The 27,722-nt window shown below is 41.5% G+C and overlaps 4 protein-coding genes across 5 annotated transcripts in view; 2 read left to right on the top strand and 2 right to left on the bottom strand.

Moving 5' to 3' along the window:
* Positions 1 to 2,599, top strand: part of wu:fy63c09 (uncharacterized protein LOC797544 homolog) — a 38,384-nt gene extending 35,785 nt beyond the window's left edge. Inside the window, 3 exon segments of the mRNA XM_039821323.1 lie at positions 43 to 217; positions 1,429 to 1,517; positions 2,023 to 2,599. Of these exon segments, the coding sequence (XP_039677257.1) occupies positions 43 to 217; positions 1,429 to 1,517; positions 2,023 to 2,133 (375 nt within the window). The 3' untranslated portion in view covers positions 2,134 to 2,599.
* LOC120572171 overlaps positions 1 to 27,722 on the top strand; it is a 284,405-nt gene that overhangs the window by 103,175 nt on the left and 153,508 nt on the right. The window lies entirely within an intron of this gene.
* Positions 8,490 to 19,964, bottom strand: LOC120572166 (tripartite motif-containing protein 16-like). Of its 2 annotated transcripts, none has more exons than XM_039821340.1 (2): positions 19,096 to 19,964; positions 8,490 to 11,083 (listed from the first exon to the last, which is right to left on the bottom strand). In XM_039821340.1, exons 1-2 carry the CDS (start codon positions 19,930 to 19,932, stop codon positions 10,298 to 10,300), a joined length of 1,623 nt encoding a protein of 540 aa, XP_039677274.1. In that variant the 5' UTR covers positions 19,933 to 19,964; the 3' UTR covers positions 8,490 to 10,297. The 2 variants fall into 2 exon arrangements, with proteins under 2 accessions (XP_039677274.1, XP_039677273.1); XM_039821339.1 differs by having other exon boundaries at positions 8,490 to 10,350; positions 18,360 to 19,964.
* Positions 25,160 to 27,327, bottom strand: LOC120572164 (tripartite motif-containing protein 16-like). Its single transcript, XM_039821337.1, has one exon. It carries the CDS (start codon positions 27,310 to 27,312, stop codon positions 25,657 to 25,659), a length of 1,656 nt encoding a protein of 551 aa, XP_039677271.1. The 5' UTR covers positions 27,313 to 27,327; the 3' UTR covers positions 25,160 to 25,656.

A 27,722-nucleotide genomic window follows, 5' to 3' on the forward strand; every position in this document is an offset into this window, starting at 1 on the left:
GCGCAGTTTTTGCCTTGCTAAATCTGTTTTGTGTTTGTTCAGACAAAGGAGTGGGCTGTGGCTCTGTTTGACTTCCCCGGTCAGACTGCAGAGGATCTGTCCTTCCACAAGGGGGCGCTCATCCAGGTCACTCAGCATATCGATGCCGAGTGGAGGAGAGGACGACTGGAGGGGGGGGAGGGGATCTACCCTGCTGCCTTCACACAAGCCTGCCAGGGTAACACACACACACACACACACACACACACACACTATAATAAACAAAATGCATAATCTAATCAAGTCTAAAATACACGTGGTGGAAGTTATTAGATACTTAACTTCAGTGGAAGTTCTATTTAGGGTTTTCCATGTAAGCATCAAAAACTAACTCAATGACTTTTGTCAGATCTAATCATTGTAGTCGATCTCCCAGTTTCATTATTTATTCATTATCTTCTCTAGATTTTCCGACATTTTAGACACCGATATGGTAATGATAATGGTCCAATAAAGATTTATTGAAAAAAATAAAATTTTCTTGAGGGAGGACCCCTAAAACCTTCTACCACATTCATGCACTTAAGTCTTGCACAAACCTAGAGAACACACTGCTAATACCACCTTGTAAAGAGACTCTGTTCGGTGTTTCCTTCAGGATTTATTTATTTTTTTAGCAGTGGGTGCAGGTCGGTCCGAACAACAACCGCCTTACCTGACTCACTTACCGTTGAAACTCCATCAACACAACAGTATGTGGAGTTGGACTGGACGGGCCCAATAGCCTCTGAATAGTTCTACTTGTTGTTAAATTGCAATGTGAGCGGCAGCCAATGGGGAGGGTGCATTATGTCGGCAGGATCATTTAAAAAGGCAACCGCGACTACATTGTGCGTCTGCCCTATTTATGATACCGTGGCGGGCTGCCATTACAAAATCAACATAGGAAACACTGCTGTTACAGGTAGAAGTTCTGCATTGTAAATCTGTTTGTTTAATTTGTTAAAGCATACTTTTGTAAACCCCGCCCGTCTGGTGATCCTGGGACAAGAAAAGAAACGCCACTCAGTATTTGCAGATGATATGACTGAATGTACACCGTTTTTGATCTCATGTCCTAGTGTTCATGAGTTTTTTTGGATGCCTTTATACCATAATGTGGCTTGACTTATTATAACTATGAGATGCCATTTATTTGTGCTTGTTTGGCACACTCTTCACCTTGTTTATGTTTTCACTAGTGGGTATTTGAATCATGTTTTGATAATGTTGATAGTTTTGTGTTTTTGATTTGGTTGTATTAAGATTAGCTGTTTTGTTTTATCAATTTGAAATGCTTTTTTTTCTGTTTCTTTTAACACCTGGTGTTCACGATTTGTATTAATGTGTTCTCTGGAATCTTGTGCGTGAACGCACACTCTAACCACAACTTCCTGTTCTTGTTTCCAGCTCAGCCAATCCCAGGCCAGCTGTCAGCGGTTAAAGGAGTGGCCAAGTTTGACTTCACAGCAGAGAGCGAGGATGAGCTCACGTTAAAGGTGTGTGTGTGTGTGTGTGTGTGTGTGTGTGTGTGTGTGTGTGTGTGTGTGTGTGTGTGTGTGTGTGTGTGTGTGTGTGTGTGTGTGTGTGTGTGTGTGTGTGTGTGTGTGTGTGTGTGTGTGTGTGGCGCGCTCGTGCGTGTGTGTGGCAGCGGGCGCGCTCGTGCGTGTGTGTGTGTGTGCTCGTGCGTGTGTGTGTGTGTGCTCGTGCGTGTGTGTGTGTGCTCGTGCGTGTGTGTGTGTGTGCACGTCCTGAGAACCTTTTTAAGTTTAGATTCTCTGCACAGACTCGATGTAAGTTTATGTAAGATTTTAATATTTATTTAGACCTATTAAGTTAAGTAGTGTTCATTTATCAGTGAGGGCAAACCATTATTTTTTAGGCCATCTATCAGAACTGCAGTTTAAGTTTGTGTGTTTCAAAATTAAGCTAAAACATCTAACTGTTTTTGTCTGTTTTCTTCCAATTGTGCTCCCTTTCTGTCTTGCTGTCTTCCTCCTGCAGGTCGGTGAGATTATTACACAAGTGGAGTTTGTGGATGAGCAGTGGATTCTGGGAGTTGTGGGCGGGAAGCGTGGGATTGTGCCTACAAACTACATTTCACTTCTCTCATGAGGAAAATCCTGAAAACAGCCGATGGGGGAAAAAACTAAGGAAACAACTTTTTTCTTTGGTTTTTGCAGCCGCTCTCTGTGAACAGGTTGGTGGGTTTGAACTCTACAGCGAGCGCTGTGAATACTGAACTCTGGTACAACAGTGTTTCACAGTTTTTCCCCAAAAACTTTTCAGGCAGTTTTTGGTTAAACAAAAGCTGCCTGCTCAGTTTTTATTAGTAGTTTGGACTCTTAAGTTCCACTCCGAGTGGATCGTCTGTTGAATGAGAACGGGACGGACCTGCGCTGCCTTAACGACGGAGTGAAACGGATTTTACGCCGGTGATTTGTGTTCTTCCTTTCTCTGTGCTCTGATTGGCTCCGTGGATTATATCCCACCTGGACTGGATTTGACTTTGTTTCTTTCTCGGACCGTTTGGTTCATTAAGTCCTGACCGGCCAGTGGACTTTTCCCAGAAAATCAAAAACAAACCTGAAGCTCCTACGACTCAACGGTTGTCATCCTGCACTAATGGTTCAAATCGATCAGCACGATGGGAAAGGATGGGGAAAAATATAATCAAGATCGGACATTTTTGCTTTAAACAGCCGCTGTTTGACGACTTTTTCTTCCTTTTGTGTCTGATTACAGGTGTTTAACATAGACTGTTAAAAATGTTATTATGTGTCGGATACATTTTCAAAATCAGGCCAACTTGCAGTATTTGAACTGGAAAACTTTCAAGGTTTAGAGAGGGGGGGGACTAATTCACATTTTAAAGGGATATTTGAGATGTTTTGCAGTGTGGTTGTCTGAGCTACTTCTCCAGTCAGTGTGTTAGCTACAGTAGATGTTTGGAGAGTTTGGAGAAGCAGTCAGGAGTACCGACACAGAAGCTAAGCAATGTCCTGCTGTGGACGGGGACCGCAGTTAAATGCATTTTAGACACATAAAAACATCCATATCAGTTTAAGTGGACGCTATATTTAAATATTTTCACTACGTTACCTCGCTGTCAGACATCCCTTTACGACAGGGAACTGAAGCAGTTATCTCTGCTCTCTTCAAAGCCACCAGACTCCTTTTTATGACAAAAACATTTTTACCTCGCAGAACACTGTTTTTTCAAAGGAGTCTGGGGGCTTTGAAGAGAGCCGAGATAACTGCTTCAGTTCCCCATCGTAAAGGGCTGTCTGACAGCGAGGGAAATATTCTAAATACAGCGTGAACTTAAACTGATTAATTTTTTTTTGTCTAAAATGTGTTAAGCTGCCGCCCCCGTCCACAGCAGGACATTAGCTTAGCTTCTGTGTCGGTACTCCTGCCTGCTCCTCCAAACTGGGAGCACGCGAGGGATAAGTACCTCATACTGTTCAACCCCAGTTCAAAAAATCTGAACTATCCCTTAAACTAACTCAGTTAAAACTTACGTTTATCCTTAACCTAGTGTAAGACTGAGGAAAACTGAATAATGTGGAGCTTTGAGTCGGTCGGCGAGTGCGAGCTGTAGGCCGGATGTTTGTCTGCTGAAGCCTCCTGAGAGGAAACACCAGCTCTGGTTTGTGGGGTTTCCTGAATGTTTTTTTTTTTTTAACTTGTAGCGCTCAGCGATCTGAGGGCCAAAAATTGCCACTTTTAAGACAGAAAATTATGGGACACCAGTTTTAGTTGAAATAAACTGTCAGAATGTTTTGTTTAATGACACTGTAGGTACCTTTTTTAGCTATTTATAAAAGTTATTTTGTTGCACATTCTCAAAGCTTTGAAGCTTAAACCAGATCACTTTACACAAAGAACACTAAGTCTGGTGTTTATTGGTTATCTAGAAATCCATTATACTACACTGCTAAACATGTTCCAGAGCTCTTCTCTATCTTAAAGGGATACACCACAGTTTGTTGAAATAGGGCTCATCACAGTCTCCTCTAGCTGTAGATAGGTGGGCCAACGCGTTTTTTGTGCGTGCATTGTTTTAGTCCGGTGCAACACCGGCAGCGCCGCCGCTAGTTAGCTTAGCGTAGTGAATGGAATCCTATGTTGCCGGTTAGCATGTTGTGAGTAAAAGTGAGCCAACAAAAGACAAAAAACCTAATTACTTGCACTGAGACAAGAAATGCGTTGGCCCACCTATATCTACAGCCAGGGGAGAACGTGATAAGCCCTGTTTCAACAAACGGTGGCGTATCCCTTTAACTTTTCAGGTTGAGCTGAATGTTTTCGGCTGTCCTGCCACACGGATGAAGGCAACCTAGCCTCAAAGTTTTGAGAAAAAAGCACAACGTACAGGAGAAGAGTTGTGCGACTTGATTTGGAAAATGTTTGGCAGTCATTTAAAGTAAACATGATTTGTATTTAACAGATTTGAACATGCAGCCAAAACTATGAGACACTATAAGAGCGTGCAGCTCAATGAAAGCAAACATACATGGATTATGAACGTATGTTGTATGAAGATAAGCTTTACAAAACTTAAAAATCATTTTTCATGCATAAAGATATCATCATTAAACATGTTTATAGTTTATTATTGTTAAATCTAAATGTCATATACTGTAAATGCATAAGTCACACAGAGTGAACCAGAAACTGAAAGCTGCGATGTTAAGGAACTAAAGCGTTATTTGACACTAGGGATGCACCGAATCCAGATTTTTGGGGTTCGGCCGAATACCGAATCCACTGGTTAAGATTCTGCCGAATCTGATACCGAATCCTCCTCCCATCTTCAGTCCATTGACCCAGTAAACACATTAATGAAGTAAACAACGTCCACAGCTGTGTATTTTTCATTTTATTTACCTGAAGTTGCAGCATTTTGGCTGCTGTCTGGAGATTCCTTCGTGCACAACTCGTATTCTTTCAGATATTTCATACCAAATGTTGTAATAGCGATGTTGTGTATTATTTAGGGTCCTCGCCACCACCAGAGAAATCGGCTGTGCAAATTGAAGAGTTGAACGGCCTTCTTTTGACTGTAAGAACTGCCAAACAACAACTTTTTCTGCTCACCAGTTCTATTTTCACTTTCTCACAGCCTACTGCATTGAACGCTCCACCTACGTAAACACCTTCCCGTAATCAACGGCACCGCCATTACGTCAACCAGCGTAGCGCAAGCATAGGATTCGGTGGAAAATATTCGGAGGTTCGGCAGAAACCGGACCCCGTCAAAAAGCCCAATATTCGGCCGAAGTCTGGATTCGGTGCATCCCTATTTGACACCCACATTAGCTCATGTTGGATTTCCCGCTGTTAAGCAGTATTGAAAGGCGGTTTTGCACCGACAATAGGAAGGGTGTTGTCACAAAATGATTGGACGAACTCTTTCACCTGTAAAGATCTAGCTGTAGTTTCAAAAAAAATGTACTGTACTTCCTTCTTTTCTCACATTTCCTCAATCTGTGTCCTGTGTTAAAACACTAAATCTCAAAACAACTTTTCCGTTTTCCAGACTGAATATACGAGTCTTACTCATGAAATGTGGTTTTTATTAAAGGTTAAACATGGAGGATTTTCTCTCAGTGTGCTGTCAGCAAATTACCAGTGATGATGATATCTTTTTCTTTGTTAGTTTTACGTTTTCTAGATGTTTATCTGACAATTGCAGGTCTGGCGTTTTGCTCACTATTGCAGGATTCCTCTTAATGCGCTCAGATGTAAAACTAAGTGGACTGTTGATCCTGATGGCATATTGCAGCAATCTGTGAGAACTACCATCCTGTTTTCTTTGTTAAGCTCTTTGAGATATACATCCTGGGATTCAAGTAGGCCTGGGTACCGAATTCTATACTTTTTAGGCACCGACCGAATTGCTTAAGTATCACTGAGTATCGAAAAATGACTCGTCATTCAATACCCAATTTCAATACCTAAGGAGTAAATCTCTTCAGTGTCAGTGAGCCAATAAGCATGCAGCATGCTGCTAACAAGATCTAATAATGTCTCTGATTTGCTGTCTTAACGTTGCACGTCGTAGATAGAAAACTCTACGTTACGCGCAGAGAGACGGAGCTCACGTAGTAGGAGCTTTGAGCACGTTACTGGTTTTATTAATTCATTCTATTTGGGTGGGGAGAAAAAACTAAATGTAACAAATCAAAAGCAGCCAGATGACCGTAAATGCTCAGCGTGTCATAAGATGGGATGTTTTTCAGCAGTTGCAAAATAAGAGAGTGCAAACATATGGAGTGCAAATAAAACAAATAGAAGCAATACGAATGATCAGTAAGGTGCCAAAAAGAAAGTAGATGGGGCTTGGTAAAGGACTATTTCTTGTCCACTTATTTTAACATTGCATTGTGATAGAATCTGAGTCCTGAAGTATGAAGAACGGCCGTGCTGTTAATGCTGTTATGCAGTGGTGTAGTCTAATGTATTGTAGTGGGTATACTGTACTATATATAAATATATTGGCCTATATATATGGGCCAGAATCTGCCTTTGGGGAAGGGGTGGGGGCATATCATAGTGGGGGGGTCTGGGTGTCCTCCCCCAGGGAAGTATTGAGCATCAACAACTTCATTTCCTGTATTCGGATACACTTTAATGCACCAATTTACGGTGGAAATGCCTTCAATTAGCCTATGTGAAGAAGAAAAACACAGATGACAATACAAAATATATCCAAAATTATAATGGAAAGTATGCTGGGCATTTTTAAGTGGGTATATGGAAATCCTAGAGCTTTCCTAGTGGGTATATTGCGTATACCTGCGTATCACGTAGACTACACCACTGCTGTTATGTCAAGATCATTAGTCAATTATTTTGTTATGAGAAATTGAAATTGTTTCCTCTTATTACTTATGTATGTGTTTATCAGAGATCAGGAGTTCAAACGACCCAGATGGAGCTGATGGTGAGCGGAAGAATAATCCGATAAACATATAAAGTATTAAGAGGATGCAAAATTTAGTTTTCTTCTAATATCATTTGTGATCACAAGATAACATCATGAGGAAAAAATCATTGCAAACATGGTCGTTCTCAGCCTCAGTACAGAAGATAACGACACTGTTTAGTTTATTTGGTCAAACCTACGAAGCAGAACGGGTACAAAAGTCTATTTGTTGTTAAAGGGGCGCTATGCAGTTTTGGCCATTTCTTCGCTGTTTTCTCGCAGGTTTCTCTATAGAGGAAAAAAAAAGAGCATAGTTCCCCTTTTAAAGAGCAAAACAAAAGTTTTTCTGTTAGCTGATATATTATTTTCCGTGCACATGGTGTGTGTGTTACTCACAGATAACATTAGCTGACTGTTAAAGTCCTTAAAATGTAATTAGATATCAAAATATCAACACGGTTACTGCATCAATGTCATACGAAAAAAAACTGATTTTGCAATTAATTGACGGTCATTAAAGAAGCACGTAGAAATGTTCGAACTATATATTTGTACATTTTACCACTAGAGCTCAGCAAATGCTCAGTATTTTCTGCACTTAGCAGACACGGCAGTTAGCCGTTTGTTGGGTAATTCTCATCAGACAATCGGACAAGAGGAAAGACTGGACAGGTTTAGTTGCAGTCAGTTTTGTTAAGTTAGGGTTAGGAAGTCTTATTTTTGTCGATAGGTCCATATTTCTTTTTTTTGTGAGTTGCAGCATTGAGGGTACTTGCAGGCGTCATCACGACTAATTTGGTGTCAACTGGTCAGAGAAAATCTTACATGTGGCATCTTTAACCTTTAAGACCGAAACACTAACTTGTGTGTGTGTGTGTGAGTGAGAAAGACGCACAATGAAAGATGTTTATAAAGAGCTTTGTAAGAGATATTTTATGTTTAACCAAACATTCCAACTTTATAATACAAATAAAACTTTAAAACATTTCAACAGTCGTTACCTCCGCCAAGGAGGTTATGTTTTCGACTCGTTTTTGTCCATTTGTCATTCTGTTTGTTTGTTTGTCTGTTTGTTTGTCCGACTATGCGCAGTGTTAGATCCCCCGTAGAGGAGGTACTGGACCAGCTCTCCGTTTAAAGGGTCCGAGCCTCTTTGCCTATGGGTATTATTACCCTATAGGTTAAAGGGACTATTTAAGCTGGTGGCGAGGAGACACGTCTAGCTTCTAACTGCCTTCATCCGTGCGTCTACCCTGCTTACACTAGCACCGCACCCAACCGAATGGCCCCGGGGTCAGGTACCGCACCAGTCACACACGTTAACGGCAGCTCTCCTCTTAATGATCTGTGCACTTGTTAGTTGCTAGGATTGGTTTTAGTGGCTCGTACAGTGAGCCCCAAGGGTCTGTTTAATTTCTGTGGCTAGAGCAACCTGTTAGAACCTGATTTTATTGTTATACACACAGAATTATTGCCTCGGTGAGGCGTCATGAATCCAATGTCCACAATTTAATCTTTAACTTCAATGATGGCTTTATTGCAGGATTTAGCAAGGGAATTGCATGAAGCATTTGATTCTTAATACTGATTATTTATAGATCTCAAGGTGATTAGCTTAACCTAATACACGTAAGTAGAAACAGTTTAAGTCCAAACCAGAGAGAGACTGAGAGAGAGACTGAGAGAGAGACTGAGACTGATTGATTGCTGTTGAGACTTCCGACTCAATCCAAAAGTCCGCAAAGTCTCGTATCCAGAACAGTCACTGTTGACAGGGTGAACGAAAGAGTGCTCCTTAAAATCCAGATTGTTAACCTTAGGCCGGGTGGGGATGGTTAATCCTCCTTTTGCCAGACACTCCCGTGCCGGCCGTAAGTAATAGGAGATCCTCTCTCTGCGATAGTGGCTTTGTTCGTTGCTCTCACATTTTGTTATATAATTATCCTTAACAATCAACCAATAATCATTCCTTCAATATACACATGTTTTGCTTGTAGCTTTAGAATCACTATCTTCTTTTTACCTATTGCTCATTGTGCATTTCCTCATCTACTCAGGCGGAAAGTCCCCAATCTTCCTAGGTAGACACCTGTCATGGAAAGTCCCTTATTTCCCATTTCAGAGACTACTGATGGAATGTCCCTTGTTTTCCACTTGTTGGCTCACGTCAAGGATCTCAACTTACTTGACAGCAGGATTAAAAAAACAAAATACTGTCCCGATTTTCATAAAACCTGGTGGGAGGTTGTAGCTTTGGCCAAAGAAGAACCAATAACACTTTAGAGCAGATCCAAATCATGGGGCAGATACACAAATTATTTCTAATTTCGTTAACATTGCGAGATTTGTGCTGCATTCATGTGGTGTCTGAATAATCTGTAAAATGCGTTCACGAACATTGACGCTGTATTAACATTGTGAGATAGGGCATGCCTTTGCAGAGGTCTGTGCTCTCAGAATGCCCTTCTACTTTAACTTTTGTTTTTTCCTTCTTTTTGTATTAATAACTGCTCTGTTTTATCAGAGGTTGTAGTACAGCTGACATGTTTTATTTCACCTTCACTAGCTCTGACTTACTGTTGTTACTTCTAAGTTTGCTTATTTACATCTTTGCATTCTTGAATATTTTTGTAGTTATGTTTATTTCCGTCAAACTAAGTGGTTAGTAGGGTTTCTTTATTAATAATTCAGCGTTTCAGCTGCTTATTCATGTAAAAATAGCTGGTTGATGAGAAGAATTAGACTTTAAACACTCACAAAATAACAGTCTGAATCTGTGAATTTAGAAAATCTCAGGCAGTTTATTACATTTTACATTTCTAATCATTCTCATTTAAAATGCGTCTTCAGAAAACATCTTTTAGTTCCTCTGCCTATTAAATATATCTAATAACAGCATAAAATATATTGTTAGCTATTCTAAATTTGCGTATTTACAGTCACATCAATAAAACCTTTGCATTGCATCAGAGGACTAAACAGTAATGTGTAGTTATCTTATTTGTCACACATAGAGTATATTAAACAGAAATACAGAAAATGCACCAAATAATGAACAAGTTTAACAGTCACTCAAATTATTGATTATCAGTTTTACTCACTGCCTCAGAATCTTTTCTGGGAAGTAAATATAATGTTGACTCCTGACCTGTCTTACATGAGGCATAATTTGAAACAATTGCAAATATTTACACATTCTGCATTTGATTAAAACAAACAAAAGGTCCCAATAGCACCAGCCACCCTGAGTTAAATCACTTAAACCTAAACTGCCTCTTTTATTCATGTCCTGCAGAGGTTACGATACATTTCTTTGATATTAACCACTCCTCTGGCTTTTCATGATTACCTTGGTTTACAAAACTCAGCAGTATCTCCACAAAAACCCAAAAGCCAAACTCCAGCATAGAGCGGCTCAGTGAATGTGGTCTGGACTCTGTGGAGGAGAGTCATAGTTTCAGAGACGCTGAAGAAGGCCAGAGTACCTGCGCTGTGATCCAGGTACACTCCTACTCTGAACGATTTGGGGCCTGAGATTCTGAGTGAGCAGTTGTCATGTCTAAAGATATAACTATTGTCACAACGTAATGCCCAGGACTTCTTATTGAATCCAAATAAACGTGCATGAAGGTCCCCTGATCTGCCAATACCCTTGTAAGCGACTGCTACTGAAGCAGGTCTGCTCATCTCCACCTCCCAGTAACACCGTCCAGTCAGTCCGTCTTCACTCAGGACCTGAGTTGCCTGAAGGAACCTGTCCGGATGTTCAGGATATGGTTTATTTTTTACATATGTTATTTTTCTGTTCCCCTCTGATAAATCCAGAGACGTGCCTGCTGTGTTTGGATCCATCGTGATTTGACATGAATATTGTAAGAACTCTGCTCTGGTCGTTGGCTCGGCTAAAGGCAGTTTCTCAGAAAGAATTTCTTGCATTTTATCTCTTGCTGCTGTCACAGCTGCCATCAGATCCTCAAAGTACCACAAACGATTGTGTTTTGGTAGTGGTGAGTTATTAGATCCAGTAAGTTTTGACAATGAGCAGTAACTGTGAAGAAACTGGGTGGGATCCTCTGAGCGTGAGAGTTCCTCCAGCTCAACATTTTTCCTTTTTAGATCAGCAATCTCCTGGTCCAGCTTCTCCTGAAGCTCTTTGACTCGACTCACTTCAGTTTTCTGCCAGGATCTGATCTGCTCCTTCACCTCAGAGCTTCTTTTCTCAATGACACAGATCAACTCAGTAAAGATCTTCTCACTGTCCCCCACTGCTTCATCTGCAGAGTAATTGATAGTTTCCATCTCGTTCTGAAGCAGCTTCACATCTCTTTCTCGTTCCTGGATTCTCTGCTGGATGTTTTGCCGACTTTCACCGAGCTCCTTTTGCTTCTCAGTCCTTTCTGCTGCAGCTGAGACGGTGTCGTGGCCTTTATGTTCATCCATTAAACAGAGATAACAGATACACTGCTGATCAGTGCGGCAGAAAATCTTCATCACCTCATCATGACGAGAGCAGTTGTTCTCCTGAAGATTACCGGAGGCTTCGACAAGTTTGTGTTTTTTAAAAGCAGGAGATTGGTAGTGAGGCTGAAGGTGTGCTGCGGCTCATAATAGAACCCGACAATCCAGACAGGACCTGAAGGCTTTCAGCTTCCTCCCAGTGCAGACATCACAGGCCACATCTCCAGGTCTGGCATAGCAGTGATCAGCTGGAGCAGCTTGGTGTCCAGTCTTCTTCAGTTCCTCCACTAAATCTGCCAACATGGTGTTTTTCACCAGGACAGGCCTCGGGGAGAAAATCTCTCGGCACAGAGGACAGCTGTAGGTTCCTCTCTGATCTCCTTCATCCCAGGAGGTTTTAATACAGCTCATGCAGTAGTTGTGTCCACAGGGAATAGTTACCGGATCCTTCAGTAGATCCAGACAGATCGAACAGCAGAACTTCTCCTCTGGTGCATGATTTCTTTGCTGCTCCATTTCACCTCTCGACAACAGGGAATGACTCGACAGTTTCACTTTCCTCACAGCAAATGAATGCCTCACACAGGAAGCCACGCCTTCTTTTCTTACCCAACTGCATGCTGATCTGTAGTAAAGTGATTTTTCGGCTCTTACAGCTTACAACATGTTGGTCACCCCCATCTTTAAACTTGTAGATCTATGAAAGGAGGGAGTTTGAGTCTGTGTTTGAGAAAAAAGGGAGCGAGTGTTTGTTTCATTTAAGGAAGCAGTCTGAGCTGTGGCTGCATGTATAGCCATCTTTTAATTGTTTGGTTTGATCTTTAGTAGAATGTTCAGCTGTCTTTTACAGAGTTTTTTTAAGTTGATCTATTGACCTGAGATACGCCTGTGAATGTGTCTGATCAAAGGTGTAAGCAGCTGAGATTGTTGTTTTTATTTTTTATACTTTTATCCCCCCCAAAAAATATAATAGCTTTGTGCTTTTTTTGGTTTGGATGCAGTAAACTCTAAAACTAGTGTTAAAGAACTCATGTCTTATCTTGGGCTCTGCTTTTGGCAGAAAACATCCTCTTCAGTCTCTGTCATTGAGGTCTTTGTCCATTTCAGATTGTCCTGTCATGCTCTGCTTTAACATTTACACGTTCACGGTCAGTCTTAACTTCAGCAGTGTGTTCAGCCATCCTGTATTCACACTGTATTTTTTAGTTTATTTACAGTATAACCTTTGTTGTAGAAGTTTCCTTTGCAGCAGGGGAGAAGTTTTCAAAGTTTAGTAAAGTGAAACAAATGAGACAGTCTGAGACTAAAACCAAGTTGGGTTTTTGTATTTTATTAAAGATATATTTGCAAATATAGGAGGAATACAGGTTCACAAAAAGCACGACAGCTCGGTGTGAAGCAGATTCTTCAAATGAGGTAGATGGTATAGTGAGCTTAAATGCACATGGGAAAAAGGGGAGTGATATTCAAACACAATAAATTCTTAACATGACTTTGCACTTTCTTACAGGCAATAAAAATAAAGATCCTTTCAGACACTTTCCTCAGGCGACATAAAGATATAGATCCAGTGCTGACACTACCTGAAAAAGCCGGAAAACGTCATAAAACCTACTTCATCTAATCTTTTGCTCCCTACTGCCCCAGCTAGGGTCACGCTCCCCGTACATCTAAACTGACAAGGGAGGAACGGATCTGAGGAAAGAAGATGTTTCACTGGTGGCCTTGTAGATTATGAGTTCACACGAAGGGCATACACATTCTCCCAGTTAAGCAAAATCAAATCCACATGTGAAACTGAGATAAACAGTTTTTTCAATAATGTAAGAAAATGCAATGTGCTAATAAAACATAAGGATTATAAGGAATAATGCTTAAATGTGATTTTTTTATTTTTTTTCCCCATTACGTTCCACCGTTTTGATTACAAAACTAATCACAATACACAAATTACATTTAACTGTGTAATATATTGCTTAAAATGTTTTTTTTGTGAGGGGACAAAAGAAAACCCTCTAGTAAAAAAGCAACACAGTGGACTAGTGGAACAACACAGCAAACACGAAATAAGAATGCACAAAAGAAAACAACCATCGGTACAACGAACCTTGCAAGCCAGGCGTTCCACCCTCCTCCCACCAACCATGACCACCAGTCCCAGCCTGTAATCTCATCGGGCACATTTTGTGATTTTTAAGTCAGTTAGGAGTAGGTTTAGCTGTTGGATAGTGTCAGTGATATTCCCCTCAATATCTGGAATGTAAGTGCAACAGTAATCTCCAGTCACGTCACAGAGGCCCCCTTGTGCAGCTAGAAAAAGATCAAGACCCATCTGGTGTTGCAATAGCATGTTTCTTATGGCTCTCATGGCAGGAGGAAAAGCATTGAACCCTGAAATCACGATGGCAGTTAGATTATCAAGACTTTAATGTACTTGTCGATGTTGTGGGCGTTTGCGACCACCCCGTACCATGGCAGAAGCCCTGAAACAAATTTGCTCCCGCCCCCCAGTCATTTTTCGCTTTACTCTAATGAACCCACCAGAGGGGGGTATGTACTGGGGATAATGGTGTGTCGTGTGTACAAGGGAGGACGTGACCATAATAGGAGTCAGGTATATTAAAGCGCATCTACCTGACCATAGGGGAGGCAGAATTTGATACCAGTAATCGCCGCAAAGCCAAACATAGTCTACCAATGAGCCTGCACCAGAATCATCTGGCCAGCTCATCAAGTGAGTTTTGGAGGGATCTAGAAGGGATGCATTATTAAGATACCCCGGTTTGGGGTGTAAGCACACACTGAATTCACCTGACCTGCACGTCCCGCTCGGAGTCTGTCGACAACCAGTCGTTGAACCTAGATAACGGGAACCTGGACGGCGAGCTCGTTCAATGCAGAGAGCATGTGTCAAATTTGTCATAAGGCTGTGATGAAATTGTCCAATACTATCAGCCACCCTCCCATTCTTAGTTTTTACCATTGTCCCATTCGGAGCGCGTACCATACGTTTAGCGAACCCAGTACATGCAGATGGTTGGGAGGAGGCGGAGTAGAACTGGCCTCCGTCTATTTTAACATCCTTGAGTGCAGTTAACACACAGATAGCTTCGGTTAAGTTTAACGATTGGGGCTTTACTGGAGTGGCTTGCTTTTGGGATAGGGCGAACAGTGAACAGACATAACAAGACTCGTTGTAACCCGCATCACGTGTACATTTTCTGATTGTGCCCAGCCAAATGTTAGTGGAGAATGCGCCTTCATCTTCATTAGAGGATGAAATCCATTTGCCGGACATTGCGTCTAATGTTTCAGTTAGGTGTGGTGGATTAGCAACGTCAGGTGTGGGTTGGCGGTAGTGCCTCGAGGTAAAAAGAACCACAGGGGTCTTTCCCATTAATCCATGCACACACAGCAAAATAACCTTGATCAGTAGGTTGAGTGTTTCTTAGTGTCAATAACATTGCAGGCAAGGAGAAATTGCTTCTCTGCATCGATAATCTATGGGTTAAATTTGTGTGGTCTCTAGGAACCTTACAACCCCAATTAGGTTTACTTGTGTGCCAAATAGCATATGCCCACGAAAAACATGTAGGCCCCAGCCTGGGATCTTCCACTATGGGTACATAGCATATGTAAATTTCAACAAAAACCCCATTGCGATATCCCACCCACGCACATAAAATAGTCACATGGTTGGAGCATAAAAGTGGACGTTGTGTTAGCTACTACAGTGATGTTGGGTCTATCGTATTTATTATACCGTGAGCGCCATTCTCGTATGGACATAGAATAAGGTGAACGTGTCGCACAACGCTTCCCCCCCGTCCCTGCTACGTAAGTGTCTTCGATGTACGTGGGTGTAGCAGTAGCATTAGGAAAGGAGGTGTTGGAAAAGATGGTTACTTCAGTCAGTGGTTCATCATACAGTGCTAACAACACAAATCCAGAAACCATACATACAAGGCATCTTCGCTTGTCGGTGGTAGGGGGCCATTTCAGTCTTTTCCTGCCGGGCTGCTCCATTTGTGTGTCAGAGCAGCCTGCTGCAGTGCTGCAGTGTGGAACGTGTGCTGTGCTGTGAGCGTCAGAGGAATGTCACTGTGAGTGTCATCTCTGGAGGATGAATCTCAGAATGAATGTGTAACGTCACTGCTGTCTTTTGCCAATAAAAGGTGTTAGCAGTACGGTACCAGTTTCGTTGATCAGGTTTCTTTTCTCTTTGATGTTTTCATCAAAGAGAACTTTTATTTCTGCTGCTATAGGGTGGCACAGAAACGCCGTTCTGTCAGGCCTGCCCTATTTCTCCCTCGTAGGTGACAAGACAGGGATCTGTTCGTCACTTGTTGCAGGCTCTGGAGAACCTGTTCTCTCCCCTGGATCTGGAACCTTTCTTCATTGGGCCGCGTGGATCCACGTAGCCCTCTCGGCCACCTTTACCGCCGTGTGTGTGTGCGTGGTCAAGAGGATTTGGTAGGGTCCTTGCCAGCGTTTCGGCTGCCAGATCTTCCTCCTGAAGTCCTTCACAACCACAAACTCTACGGGCTGGAGCTTATGTAGGGGACCCTCAGCTGGTTGAGGCAGAGCTGCAGAAACCTGGATTCTGATGGCAAGAAAGAGCAGAAGAGAGTTGCGTGCACGCTTTTTTCAGTGTTCAAGTGGACAAAGAGAGTGAATTCTGATTTGCCTTTCTGTTTGATGGTAAGCCCTACACATTCACACGCCTTTGCCAGGGGTACACTGAATCTCCCACAGTCTACAACGATGCTCTAAGAGAGAGCCCTGAGAGTTTGACCCTTTCACCAGGGTCAGGTCTCTTGCAGTACGTGGATGACTTTCCCATTACACCTTCATACCTCCAACTGATCAAAAAGAAAATCTTACATTTGGCATCTTTTAACCTTTAAGACTAACCGTGTGTGTGTGTGTGTGTGTGTGTGTGTGTGTGTGTGTGTGTGTGTGTGTGTGTGTGTGTGTGTGTGTGTGTGTGTGTGTGTGTGTGTGTGTGTGTGTGTGAGACACGCAATGAAAGATTTACAAAGTACTTTTAGGGAGACATTTACGTATAACCAAACATTCCAACTTTTTAACACCAATAAAAACTTCCAGATATTTCAATATTAGTTTAATCTTTTTCTTGTGTCTTTTTATATTAGTTGTTCTGTTTCATCAGAGGTTGTAGTACAGCTGTTGTTGGACACAATAATTCATGTTAAAATGGCTGGTGGAGACTTTATCTCTCAAACAATAAACAGTCTATGAATTTAGAAAATCACAGGCACGAATTTATTATATTTTACATTTTAAGTTCATTAGTAATTAAAGTAGCTTCTTCAGAAAACATCCTTTTTAGTTTTTTTTGTTCTTTTACCATTGTGTTTCTATAAAAAAAAAAAAATCAAATTAATTGCTGTAGCTATTTTGAATGGATCCAATAAACTCGTAAAAGTTGTTGTTACTTCTAAGTTTGCTTATTTACATCTTTGCATGCTTGAATATTTTTGTAGTGGTTGTCATGTTTATTTCCCTTAAACTGAAGTGGTTAGTAGAGTTTCTTTTATTAATAATTCGGCGTTTCAGCTGCTTATTCATGAAAAAATAGCTGGTTGATGAGAAGAAATCGATTTTAAACACTCACAAAATAAACAGTCTGAGTCTATGAATTTAGAAAATCACATGCAGTTTATTACATTTTATGTTTCATCATCATTCTCATTTAAAATGCGTCTTCAGAAAAAATCCTTTAGTTCCTCTACCTATTAAATGTATCTAATAACAGCATAAATATATTGTTAGCTATTATAAATTTGCGTATTTACAGTCACATCAATAAAATCTTTGCATTGCATCAGAGGACTAGACAGTAATATGTAGTTATCTTATTTGTCACACACAGGACATATTAAACAGAAATACAGAAAATGCACCAAATAATGAACAAGTTTAACAGTCACTCAAATAATTGATTATCAGTTTTACTCACTGCCTCAGAGTCTTCTCTGGGAAGTAATTATAATGTTGACTCCTGACTTCCTGTTTTACACGAGGCATAGGTTGAAACGATCACACATATTTACACATTATGCATTTGATAAAAACAAAGTCCCAATAACACGATCCACCCTACATAACACAATGTGCATCTCCCATCAAATTTTCACTCACTATGACCACTACTAGCCTACTGTCATTACTAAACGTGCTAAAATATGAACAATAATGTCGCCCTCTGTGGGCTTATTTACTATCTACCTAAGGAAAAATCCAGCACATAGACGGTACTTTAGAATAACGTTACGTGAAACAGGTGCTTTAACGTCCCTGCTAATTTATTATACAGTTAAACAACAAAACTAAATGCTGAGGGAACATTACTATGTTTGTTCATGTTGGTTTTGAGCAGTATGCACCCCCACTAAGCTGGAAAAAGTTTTAAACAGTAAGTGGATACAGCGTGTTGGGGGAATACAACGTCTACTACAGCGGGGGGGCAGAGGGACCGCAGGGTCAGCTAACGTTAGCTGTACCCAGACAACTGAGTTGGTTTTACCTTTTTTTGCTCACCATGCTGCTGTGGCTGCCCTCCTTCTGCCATCTTTACTCGCGCTGGGTTTTTAAATTCCAGCGAATGATATGCACACCGCAATGACCGCACACGACTTGCCTGAGAGAGTTTACGGCTTCGGGAGGGGCGGATGTGCGCGTGCGGATGTCTTTCAGAACACAAGACAAAATAAGTGTTCTTGCAAAACAGAACATGGCAAAATAATAGTTTTTTCTCGATTTATCTTATTTTTTTGTATTGTACTTCTATTATCGTTGGGAGCCAAAATCGAAATTCAATTAATTGCACAGCCCTAATCTGTATCCATGACCTCCATGACACTGTTTGATGACGGCATGACTCTACCGAACTCAACAGTGTCTCCATCAGAACCATCGAGGATAACTCCAGCATAGAGCGGCTCAGTGAATGTGGTCTGGACTCTGTGGAGGAGAGTCATAGTTTCAGAGACGCTGAAGAAGGCCAGAGTACCTGCACTGTGATCCAGGTACACTCCTACTCTGGAGGATTTAGGAGCAGAGATGAATGTGTGGTCGCCGTCATGTGTGAAGGTGTAACTATCGTCACAACGTAATACCCAGGACTTCTTATTCTGTCCAAAGAAACGTGCGCTAAACTCCCCTGATCTGGCAATACTCTTGTAAGCGACTGCTACTTTAGCATCCCTGCTTATCTCCATCTCCCAGTAACAACGTCCAGTCAGTCCCTCTTTACTCAGGACCTGAGGTAGGTACTCAAATCTGTCTGGATGATCAGGATATGACATATATTGGTCAGCATATGTTATTTTTCTGTTCTCGTCTGATAAAACCAGCTTCGTGCCTGCTGTGTTTGGATCCATTGTGATTTCACATGAATATTGTAAGAACTGAGCGCTGTTCATGAGTTTTGAGAAAGACAGTTTCTCAGTAAGAATGTTCTGCATTTTATCACTTGCTGCTGTCACAGCTGCAATCACATCCTTAAAGTACCACAAACGATCAGTTTTTGGTAGTGGTGAGTATGTAGATCCAGTAAGTATGGACAGTGAGTGGTAACTTTGAAGAAACTTGGTGTGATCCTCTGAGCGTGAGACCTCCTCCAGCTCGACGTTTTTCCTCTTCATGTAAGTGATCTCCTGGTCCAGCTTCTCCTGAAGCTCTTTGACTCGACTCACTTCAGTTTTCTGCCAGGATCTGATCTGCTCCTTCACCTCAGAGCTTCTTTTCTCTATGACACGGATCAACTCAGTAAAGATCTTCTCACTGTCCTCCACTGCTTTATCTGCAGAGTTATTGATAGTTTCCATTTCTTTCTGAAGCAGCTTTGCATCTTTCTCTCGTTCCTGGATTTTTGGCTGGATGTTTTGCCAAATTTCACCAAGCTTGTTTTGCTTCTCAGTCCTTTCTGCTGCAGCTGAGACAATGTCATGGCCATTATGATTATCCATTGAGCAGAGAATGCAGATACACTGCTGATCAGTGCGGCAGAAAAACGTCATTACCTCACCGTGACGGGAGCAGATGTTCTCCTGGAGCTTAACAGACGCTTCAAAAAGTTTGTGATTTAAAGTAGGAGATTGGTAGTGAGGCTGAAGGTGTTGCTCACAGTAAGAGGCCCGACAATCCAGACAGGACCTGAAGGCTTTCAGCTTCCTCCCAGTGCAGACATCACAGGCCACATCTCCAGGTCTGGCATAGCAGTGATCAGCTGGAGCAGTTTGGTGTCCAGACTTCTTCAGTTCATCCACTAAATCTGCCAACATGGTGTTTTTCACCAGGACAGGCCTCGGGTAGAAAGTCTCTCGGCACAGAGGACAGCTGTAGATTCCTCCCTGATGTCCTTCATCCCAGGAGGTTTTAATACAGCTCATGCAGTAGTTGTGTCCACAGGGAATAGTCACCGGATCCTTCAGTAGATCCAGACAGATCGAACAGCTGAGTTTCACCTCTGGTGCTTCATTTCTTTGCTGCGCCATTTCACCTCTCGACAACAATGAATGACACTACAGTTTCACTTTCCTCACAGCAAATAAATCCAACACACAGGAAGCCACGCCTTACTTTCCTACACAACAGCATGCTGATCTGTAGTAAAGTGACGTGTCAGCTGTTGTAGCTTACAACATGTTGGTCACACCCATCTTCAAACTGGCAGACCTGTAAAAAGAGACAGGATCCTGGAAATATACAGTCAGAGTTTGAGGGCCCTATTTTAACGATCTGAAACGCAAGTGTGAAACGCAAGTAGCTTTTTGGGCGGGTCTCGGGTGCTGTTGCTATTATACCGGCGGGATAAATGAGTCTTGCGCCCGACGCAAATCTAAAATGGGTTGGTCTGAAGTAGCTAGGTGTGGTTTGGGCTTAACGTGAAAATAACCAATCAGAGCGTCATCTCACATTCCCTTTAAGAGCAGGCGCGCTTGTTCCATGGCGGATTGCTATTATGACGGCAGATTTGCCCTGGCGCACGCCAGCGGGAGCTCTCCGAGATGCAGCAAAGTAATAAATGCCCGTCTTAGCCAGGGGCGATGTTGCCTCGCGGGCCATGCAAGTCTTGGAAAGGTATGCGACCTTGTTGCAGCCATGGAGCGTGGGCCTCCAAACGCACTACACCTGCACCTGTTGTGCACCTTCCCTCCATCTCCGTCCACCCGCTCCATCAGGAGCACATCGCGCATTACTCCCGGACCAGATCCCGCTGGAGTGTCCAATCCCGCCGTAGTTCAACATCACGTCTCCTTAAGTCTTCTAATATTTCCTCATTTATGTCATCAACACATCCATGATTCATGGAAATGTGTAAAACACAACAAGCCACAAAGAATGCTGCGACTTTTGGAGGACTGTACTGTAAAGTGCCTCCTGATCTATCCAAACACCTGAAGTGCATTTTCCGTAATATTTTTCTTTGTAATTATGTATGGTTTTCAAAAAGGTGAACTGCTGTAGATGAGAGAAGTGTATGCGCGTTGTGCACACGCTACATTATGGCCAAACATTCGTCCCTAAAATAGCATCAGAATAACGCGCTACTGACTTTAGACTAGTTTTTTCCTGGTCAGTGGTGGAATTGTTTCCTGAAACTGCAAAATAGAACCAGGGAACGTTTTCGCCTGAACACACCTCCTCTTTTAGCTGAACCGCCCCCGGGAGCGCAAATACATTCCCTAATTTACCGACGTGCGTCTGTGGAGGGAAAAGTCCGCTGTGCGTCGGGTGCAAAATAGGAATGATACATGCGTCGGTGTACAAAGGCAATTGCGATGAGTGCAAGATAGGGTCCTCAGTCTGTGTATCAGAAAGGGAGGGCTTATCACTGTTGGTTTCATTAAAGACAATGGAGCAATTGAGCCATAGCTGCAGTTATAGATTTCCTTTAGTGATTTATAGTTGGTTTGAACTTTAGTAGCATTTTCATCTGTCTTTTACAATTTATTAAGTTGATATATTAAGATAAGATAAGCCTATTAAAATGTCTGATCATATGTGTAAGCAGTTGAGATTGGTCTTCATTTTTTGATTCTTTTTGTTTCTAAGAAGTAATAATAATAATAATAATAATAATAATAGCTTTGTGCCTTTTTCTGTTTGGATCCAGTCAAATTTAAATCTAGTATTAAAGAACTCATCTCTGATCTCAGGCTCTTGGGAGTTAAACATCCTCTTCAGTCTCTGTCAGTGAGATCTTCGTCCATTTCAGAGCGCCCTGTCCTGTCATGCTTTGCTTTGCTTTAACATTTCCACGTTCACAGTCAGTCTGAACTTTGAGGATTCAAGAGGTTTATTGTCATATGCACAGTAAAGACATCTTACACCATGCAATGAAAAGCTGGCTTTGCCGGTCTTCGCAGCGAATAAAAAGGAGAATAATACAATGAAGCTAAAACAAACAAAGACAAACAATGAAAAAGGTGTAATGAAGAGATAAAAAATGGATAAAGTGCACTGTGCCTATAGCTCTGTATGTGGTGTGAGTCCAGGAGATTAGGAGGGGAGGATGGAGTGTGTGTGTGGGGGGGTGTCATGAATAAAGTCTGGAGACGAGGCTTTTCAAGTCTCAATGTGTATGTTCATTAACAAAAAACACCACCTTTCAGAGATATCTGGATATACGGTTAACTGGTCAAAATCAGAAGCCATGCCGTTATCGAAAATGTGCCCGCCAGATATCGGAAAGAACTGGAAATTCAGATGGATGCCGGAAGGGTTAACATACTTGGGCATCAGATTAACGCCAGGTCTGGAAAAAATAATGGAAGCTAACATATCTCCAGTCATTCAGAAAACCCAAATTCTGTTAGAGAATTGGGATAAGTTGTGTGTCTCCCTGATAGGTAGACTCATTTTGGTAAAAATGATTTTAACTCCCAAGATCAATTACATCACTTCCATGTTGCCGCTACGTCTTCCTTCCCCACTACTCAAAACATATAATAGAATGATAGAGAAGTTTATCTGGGCAGGAAAAAAAGCCATGTTTAATCGGACCAAGCTATATGCTGCAAAAGATAAGGGGGGATTAGCACTTTCACGAATAGACTGGTATCATTTGTGGTTTTCTTTATCTCAGCTATCTAAGATTCACCTTCCGCCTACAAGGGTCCCTCTGCGGGTCAAGATAGAAGAGCAACTAGTGTATCCTTTTTCTGTGGAGACCTTCCTTTCACAAACAGACCGGTTCTCTCCCAAGACCCGGTACTGACTTTTGCCAGAGAGTCGTGGAAGATTGCACATCAAATAACAAAAGCCAATCCATATTTATCAAACAGATCCTCCGTATGGTATAACAAGAAACTGTTAATAGAAAAGAAGTTTCTTTCGGAATAAATGGATAAGGTCTGGTATTCATATTCGTGAGGATGTGATGGGAGAGGGTGGATTCAGATCCTTTGACGAAATTAAAAATAAATATAATTTGTGTAATTCAGAATTCTGGAGATTTCTACAACTCAGACATTGCATTCTCTCAAATAAAAAACATATTCAGCATACTAAAACTGAAATTCAGAAAGGTAGGCGACAAAAACAGAAGAGCATCAAAATTCTCTGAATTTATTAGAAATACACAAGTGCCAAAACTGGATGGTCTAAAACTATGCTGGGATAGGGACCTGACCCAGGAGATACCAGAAAATGATTGGAAAAAACTTTGTGCATCATGGTATTGTTACTCACGTGAAACACAGTCACAACTCATTTGTTATAAGATATTTAATAGGTCCTACTGGACTCCTTCCAAATTAGCAAGACTGAAACTCAGAAACAGTGATATATGCTGGAGATGTAATAGAAAGGTGGGAACTCTGGTGCATATGTTATGAGTGTGATAAGACTGTTGACATGTAGAATGCAATAATTGTGTTCTTGAATAAGATGCTGGGCACACATTTGATCAAAAACCCCTCATTATGTCTTCTGGGATTAGAAGACATATTTTCAAATGTCAAAACGCCGATAATCATGGTGTCGTTCAGCTATGATAACGGGGTGCAGGATAACCTTGCACCACTGGAAATCTCCCACCCTGTCCACTTTTAAGGAATGGATAGAAATACTAAGCTCAATGGCAAGCTATGAGCGGGTCACCTATAGAGTAGCTGGGAGGGAAGATCTATTTAATGAAGTCTGGGGACCATTCCTAGCTCAATTGCTTGATATGGAAGGATGACTACCTCTGCATAATCTTTTACTGGGTTCAGGTACAGGACGTGTATACTATGTAGACTTCCTAGGGTGTTGTGTTTTTGATTTGCCTTTTGTTTTGTGGATCTGTGTTTTTGTTGGTCGCCTGGCTTGAGTTGTGTGTTGTTGCTGGATGGCAAACTCCTTTTTTATTTTTATTTTTTTATTTTTATTTTTATTTTTTCTGGTTGTGGAGAAAGAAACAAAAGACTGAAAACAAATACTGAAAACCTCCAATGGGAATGCATACAGAATGGCTGAACACACTGCTAAATCAGACCATCAGACTCCTGAACACTTCAGTATCCCCCTGTGAAAAGGCTGCCTTTCTCCCTTTTCACTAGGCCCTGTTCCTGAGATTAATACTGTTTTGTATCTGCTTAATTCTTGATCACTGTAATGTTGTAGGTTATTGTTAGTGTATTTGTTACTTTATTATTTGATATAGACCTGTTCAACAGGTTTTATGGGTTAATAGTGTTTTCCATGGTTCTGCCTGTGATGGGGAGATACAGGTTTTGCCTCAATGAACTCATGTCTGATCTCAGGCTCTGCTTTTGGCAGTAAAACATCCACTTCAGTCTCTGTCAGTGAGATCTTTGTCCATTTCAGAGCGCCCTGTCCTGTCATGCTTTGCTTTGCTTTAACATTTACACGTTCACAGTCAGTCTGAACTTTGAGGATTCAAGAGATTTATTGTCATATGCGCAGTAAAGACATCTTACACCATGCAATGAAAAGCTGGCTTTGCCGGTCTTCCTTACACAGCGAATAAAAAGGAGAATAATACAATGAAGCTAAAACAAACAAAGACAAACAATGAAAAAGTTGTAATGAAGAAATAAAAAAAATGGATAAAGTGCACTGTGCCTATAGCTCTGTATGTGGTGTGAGTCCAGGAGTTTAGAAGGGGAGGATGGAGTGTGTGTGTGTGTGGGGGGGGAGGGGGTATTGAAGTGTTCAGGAGTCTGATGGTCTGGTTTAGCAGTGTTGAGCCATCCTGTATGCATTCACATCGGAGGTTACCACTTAATATGAAATATTACCTCAATGCCTCCAACTAATCAGAGGAAATCTTCCATGTGGCATCTTTTATTTTTAAGTCTGTAACACTAACTTGTGTGTGAGTGAGACACACAATGACAGATATTTATAAAGTACTTTTGAAGAGATATTTTATGTTTAACCAAACCAACTTTTAACACAAAAACTCAGACATTTCAATATAAGTTTAATCTTGTTATAGTTTATTTTTATATTAGTTGTTGCTGTTTCATGAGAGGTTGTTGTACAGCTGTTGTGCTTTATATGTTTGCACGCTTAAATATTGTGTCCGTTAAACTAAGTGAAGTGGTTGGTAGGGTTTGTGCATTAATAATTTAGCATTTCTACGGCTTAATTCATGTAATAATGGCTGGATGATGAGACGGATGAGACTTTAAACAAAAAAGAAAACAGTCTTGAGTCTTTGAACTTATAAAATCACAAGCACGAGTTTATTTCATTTTACAAAATCGTCATTGTTCTTGTTAAAATTGCGTCTTCAGAAAAGATCTTTAGTTGCTCTGCCTATTAAATGTATCTAATAACATTGTAAAAGTTCTTGTTACTACTTCTAAATTTGATAATTTACAGTTACATCAGTAAAACCTTTGCATTGCATCAGAGGACTAGACAGTAATATGTAGTTATCTCCTGTGTCACACACAGGAAATATTAAACAGAAATACAGAAATCCACTAAATAATGAACAAGTGTAACAGTCACTCAAATGATTGATTATCAGTTTTACTCACTGCCTCAGAGTCTTCTCTGGGAAGTAATTATAATGTTGACTCCTGACTTCCTGTTTTACACGACGCATGGGTTGAAACAATCACACATATTTACACATTCTGCATTTTTTTAAACACACCAAAGGTCCAATAACACCATCCATACTGACTCAGATCACTTTACCTGTCCCTTTAAATCTAAACTGCCTCTGCATTCATGACCTACAGAAGATTTCTTTGATATCAGTCTACCCTCTTCCTCTTTAATGACGGCTTTACTCTACCAAAATCAACAGTGTCTCCATCAGAACCACTGAGGTAAACTCCAGCATAGAGCGGCTCAGTGAATGTGGTCTGGACTCTGTGGAGGAGAGTCATAGTTTCAGAGACGCTGAAGAAGGCCAGAGTACCTGCACTGTGATCCAGGTACACTCCTATTCTGGAGGATTTAGGAGCAGAGATGAATGTGTGGTCGCCGTCATGCCTGAATGCGGTATAACTATCTTCACATTCTAATACCCAGGACTTCTTATTCTGTCCAAAGAAACATGCATTAGAGTCCCCTGATCTGTCAATACTCTTGTAAGCGACTGCTACTTTAGCATCCCTGCTTATCTCCATCTCCCAGTAACAACGTCCAGTCAGTCCCTCTTTACTCAGGACCTGAGGGCTGTACTCAAATCTGTCTGGATGTTTAGAATATATTGCTTTTTTATCAAATGTTATTTTTCTGTTCTCATCTGATAAAACCAGCCATGTGCCTGCTGTGTTTTGATCCATCGTGATTTGACATGAATATTGTAAGAACTCTGCTCTGGTCGTAGGCTCGGCTAAAGGCAGTTTCTCAGAAAGAATGTTCTGCATTTTCTCTTTAGCTGCTGTCACAGCTGCCATCACATCCTTGTAGTACCGTAGACGATTAGTTTTTGGTATTGGTGAGTATGTAGATCCAGTAAGTATTGACAGTGAGGGGAAAATTTGAAGAAACTTGGTGTGATCCTCTGAGCGTGAGAGCTCCTCCAGGTCAGCTTCTTTCATCATCATGTAAGCATTTTCTTGATCCAACTTCTCCTGAAGCTCTTTGACTCGACTCACTTCAGTTTTCTGCCAGGATCTGATCTGCTCCTTCACCTCAGAGCTTCTTTTCTCAATGACACGGATCAACTCAGTAAAGATCTTCTCACTGTCCTCCACTGCTTTATCTGCAGAGTAATTGATAGTTTCCATCTCGTTCTGAAGCAGCTTCACATCTTTCTCTTGACCATGGATTTTCTGCTGGATGTTTTGCCAAATTTCACCGAGCTCGTTTTGCTTCTCAGTCCTTTCTGCTGCAGCTGAGACTGTGTCATGGCCTTTATGTTCATCCATTAAACAGAGATAACAGATACACTGCTGATCAGTGCGGCAGAAAATCTTCATCACCTCACCGTGACGGGAGCAGATGTTCTCCTGAAGATTACCGGAGGCTTCAACAAGTTTGTGTTTTTTAAAAGCAGGAGATTGGTAGTGAGGCTGAAGGTGTTGCTCACAGTAAGAGGCCCGACAATCCAGACAGGACCTGAAGGCTTTCAGCTTCCTCCCAGTGCAGACATCACAGGCCACATCTCCAGGTCTGGCATAGCAGTGATCAGCTGGAGCAGCTTGGTGTCCAGTCTTCTTCAGATCCTCCACTAAATCTGCCAACATGGTGTTTTTCACCAGGACAGGCCTCGGGTAGAAAGTCTCTCGGCACAGAGGACAGCTGTAGTTTCCTCTCTGATCTCCTTCATCCCAGGAGGTTTTAATACAGCTCATGCAGTAGTTGTGTGCACAGGGAATAGTCACCGGATCCTTCAGTAGATCCAGACAGATCGAACATCTGAGTTTCACCTCGGGTGCTTGATTTCTTTGCTGCGCCATTTCACCTCTCGACAACAGTGAATGACTCGAGAGTTTAACTTTCCTCACAGCAAATAAATCCAACACACAGGAAGTCACGCCTTCTGTTCTTACACAACAGCATGCTGATCTGTAGTAAAGTGACGTGTCAGCTCTTGTAGCTTACAACATGTTGGTAACACCCATCTTCAAACTGGCAGACCTGTAAAAAGGGACAGGATCCTGGAAATATCCAGTCAGAGTTTGAATCTGTGTATCAGAAAGGGAGGGCTTATCACTGTTGGTTTCATTAAAGACAATGGAGCAGTTTGAGCCGTAGCTGCAGTTATAGATTTCCTTTAGTGATTTATAGTTGGTTTGAACTTTAGTAGCATTTTCATCTGTCTTTTACAGTTTATTCAGTTGATATACAGTGCCTTGCGAAAGTATTC

This window comes from Perca fluviatilis, chromosome 14 (genome assembly GCF_010015445.1).
Source record: "Perca fluviatilis chromosome 14, GENO_Pfluv_1.0, whole genome shotgun sequence".
Taxonomy (NCBI): Eukaryota; Metazoa; Chordata; class Actinopteri; order Perciformes; family Percidae; genus Perca; species Perca fluviatilis.

Coding starts and splice junctions, on each gene's coding strand:
- LOC120572166 (XM_039821339.1), bottom strand. CDS start 19,932: ATGGCGCAGCAAAGAAATGAAGCACCAGAGGTGAAACTCAGCTGTTCG. Junction 10,351..18,359: donor TGAGCCGCTCTATGCTGGAG/TTATCCTCGATG, acceptor TCTATGCTGGAG/TTTGGCTTTTGGGTTTTTGT.
- LOC120572164 (XM_039821337.1), bottom strand. CDS start 27,312: ATGGCGCAGCAAAGAAATCAAGCACCCGAGGTGAAACTCAGATGTTCG.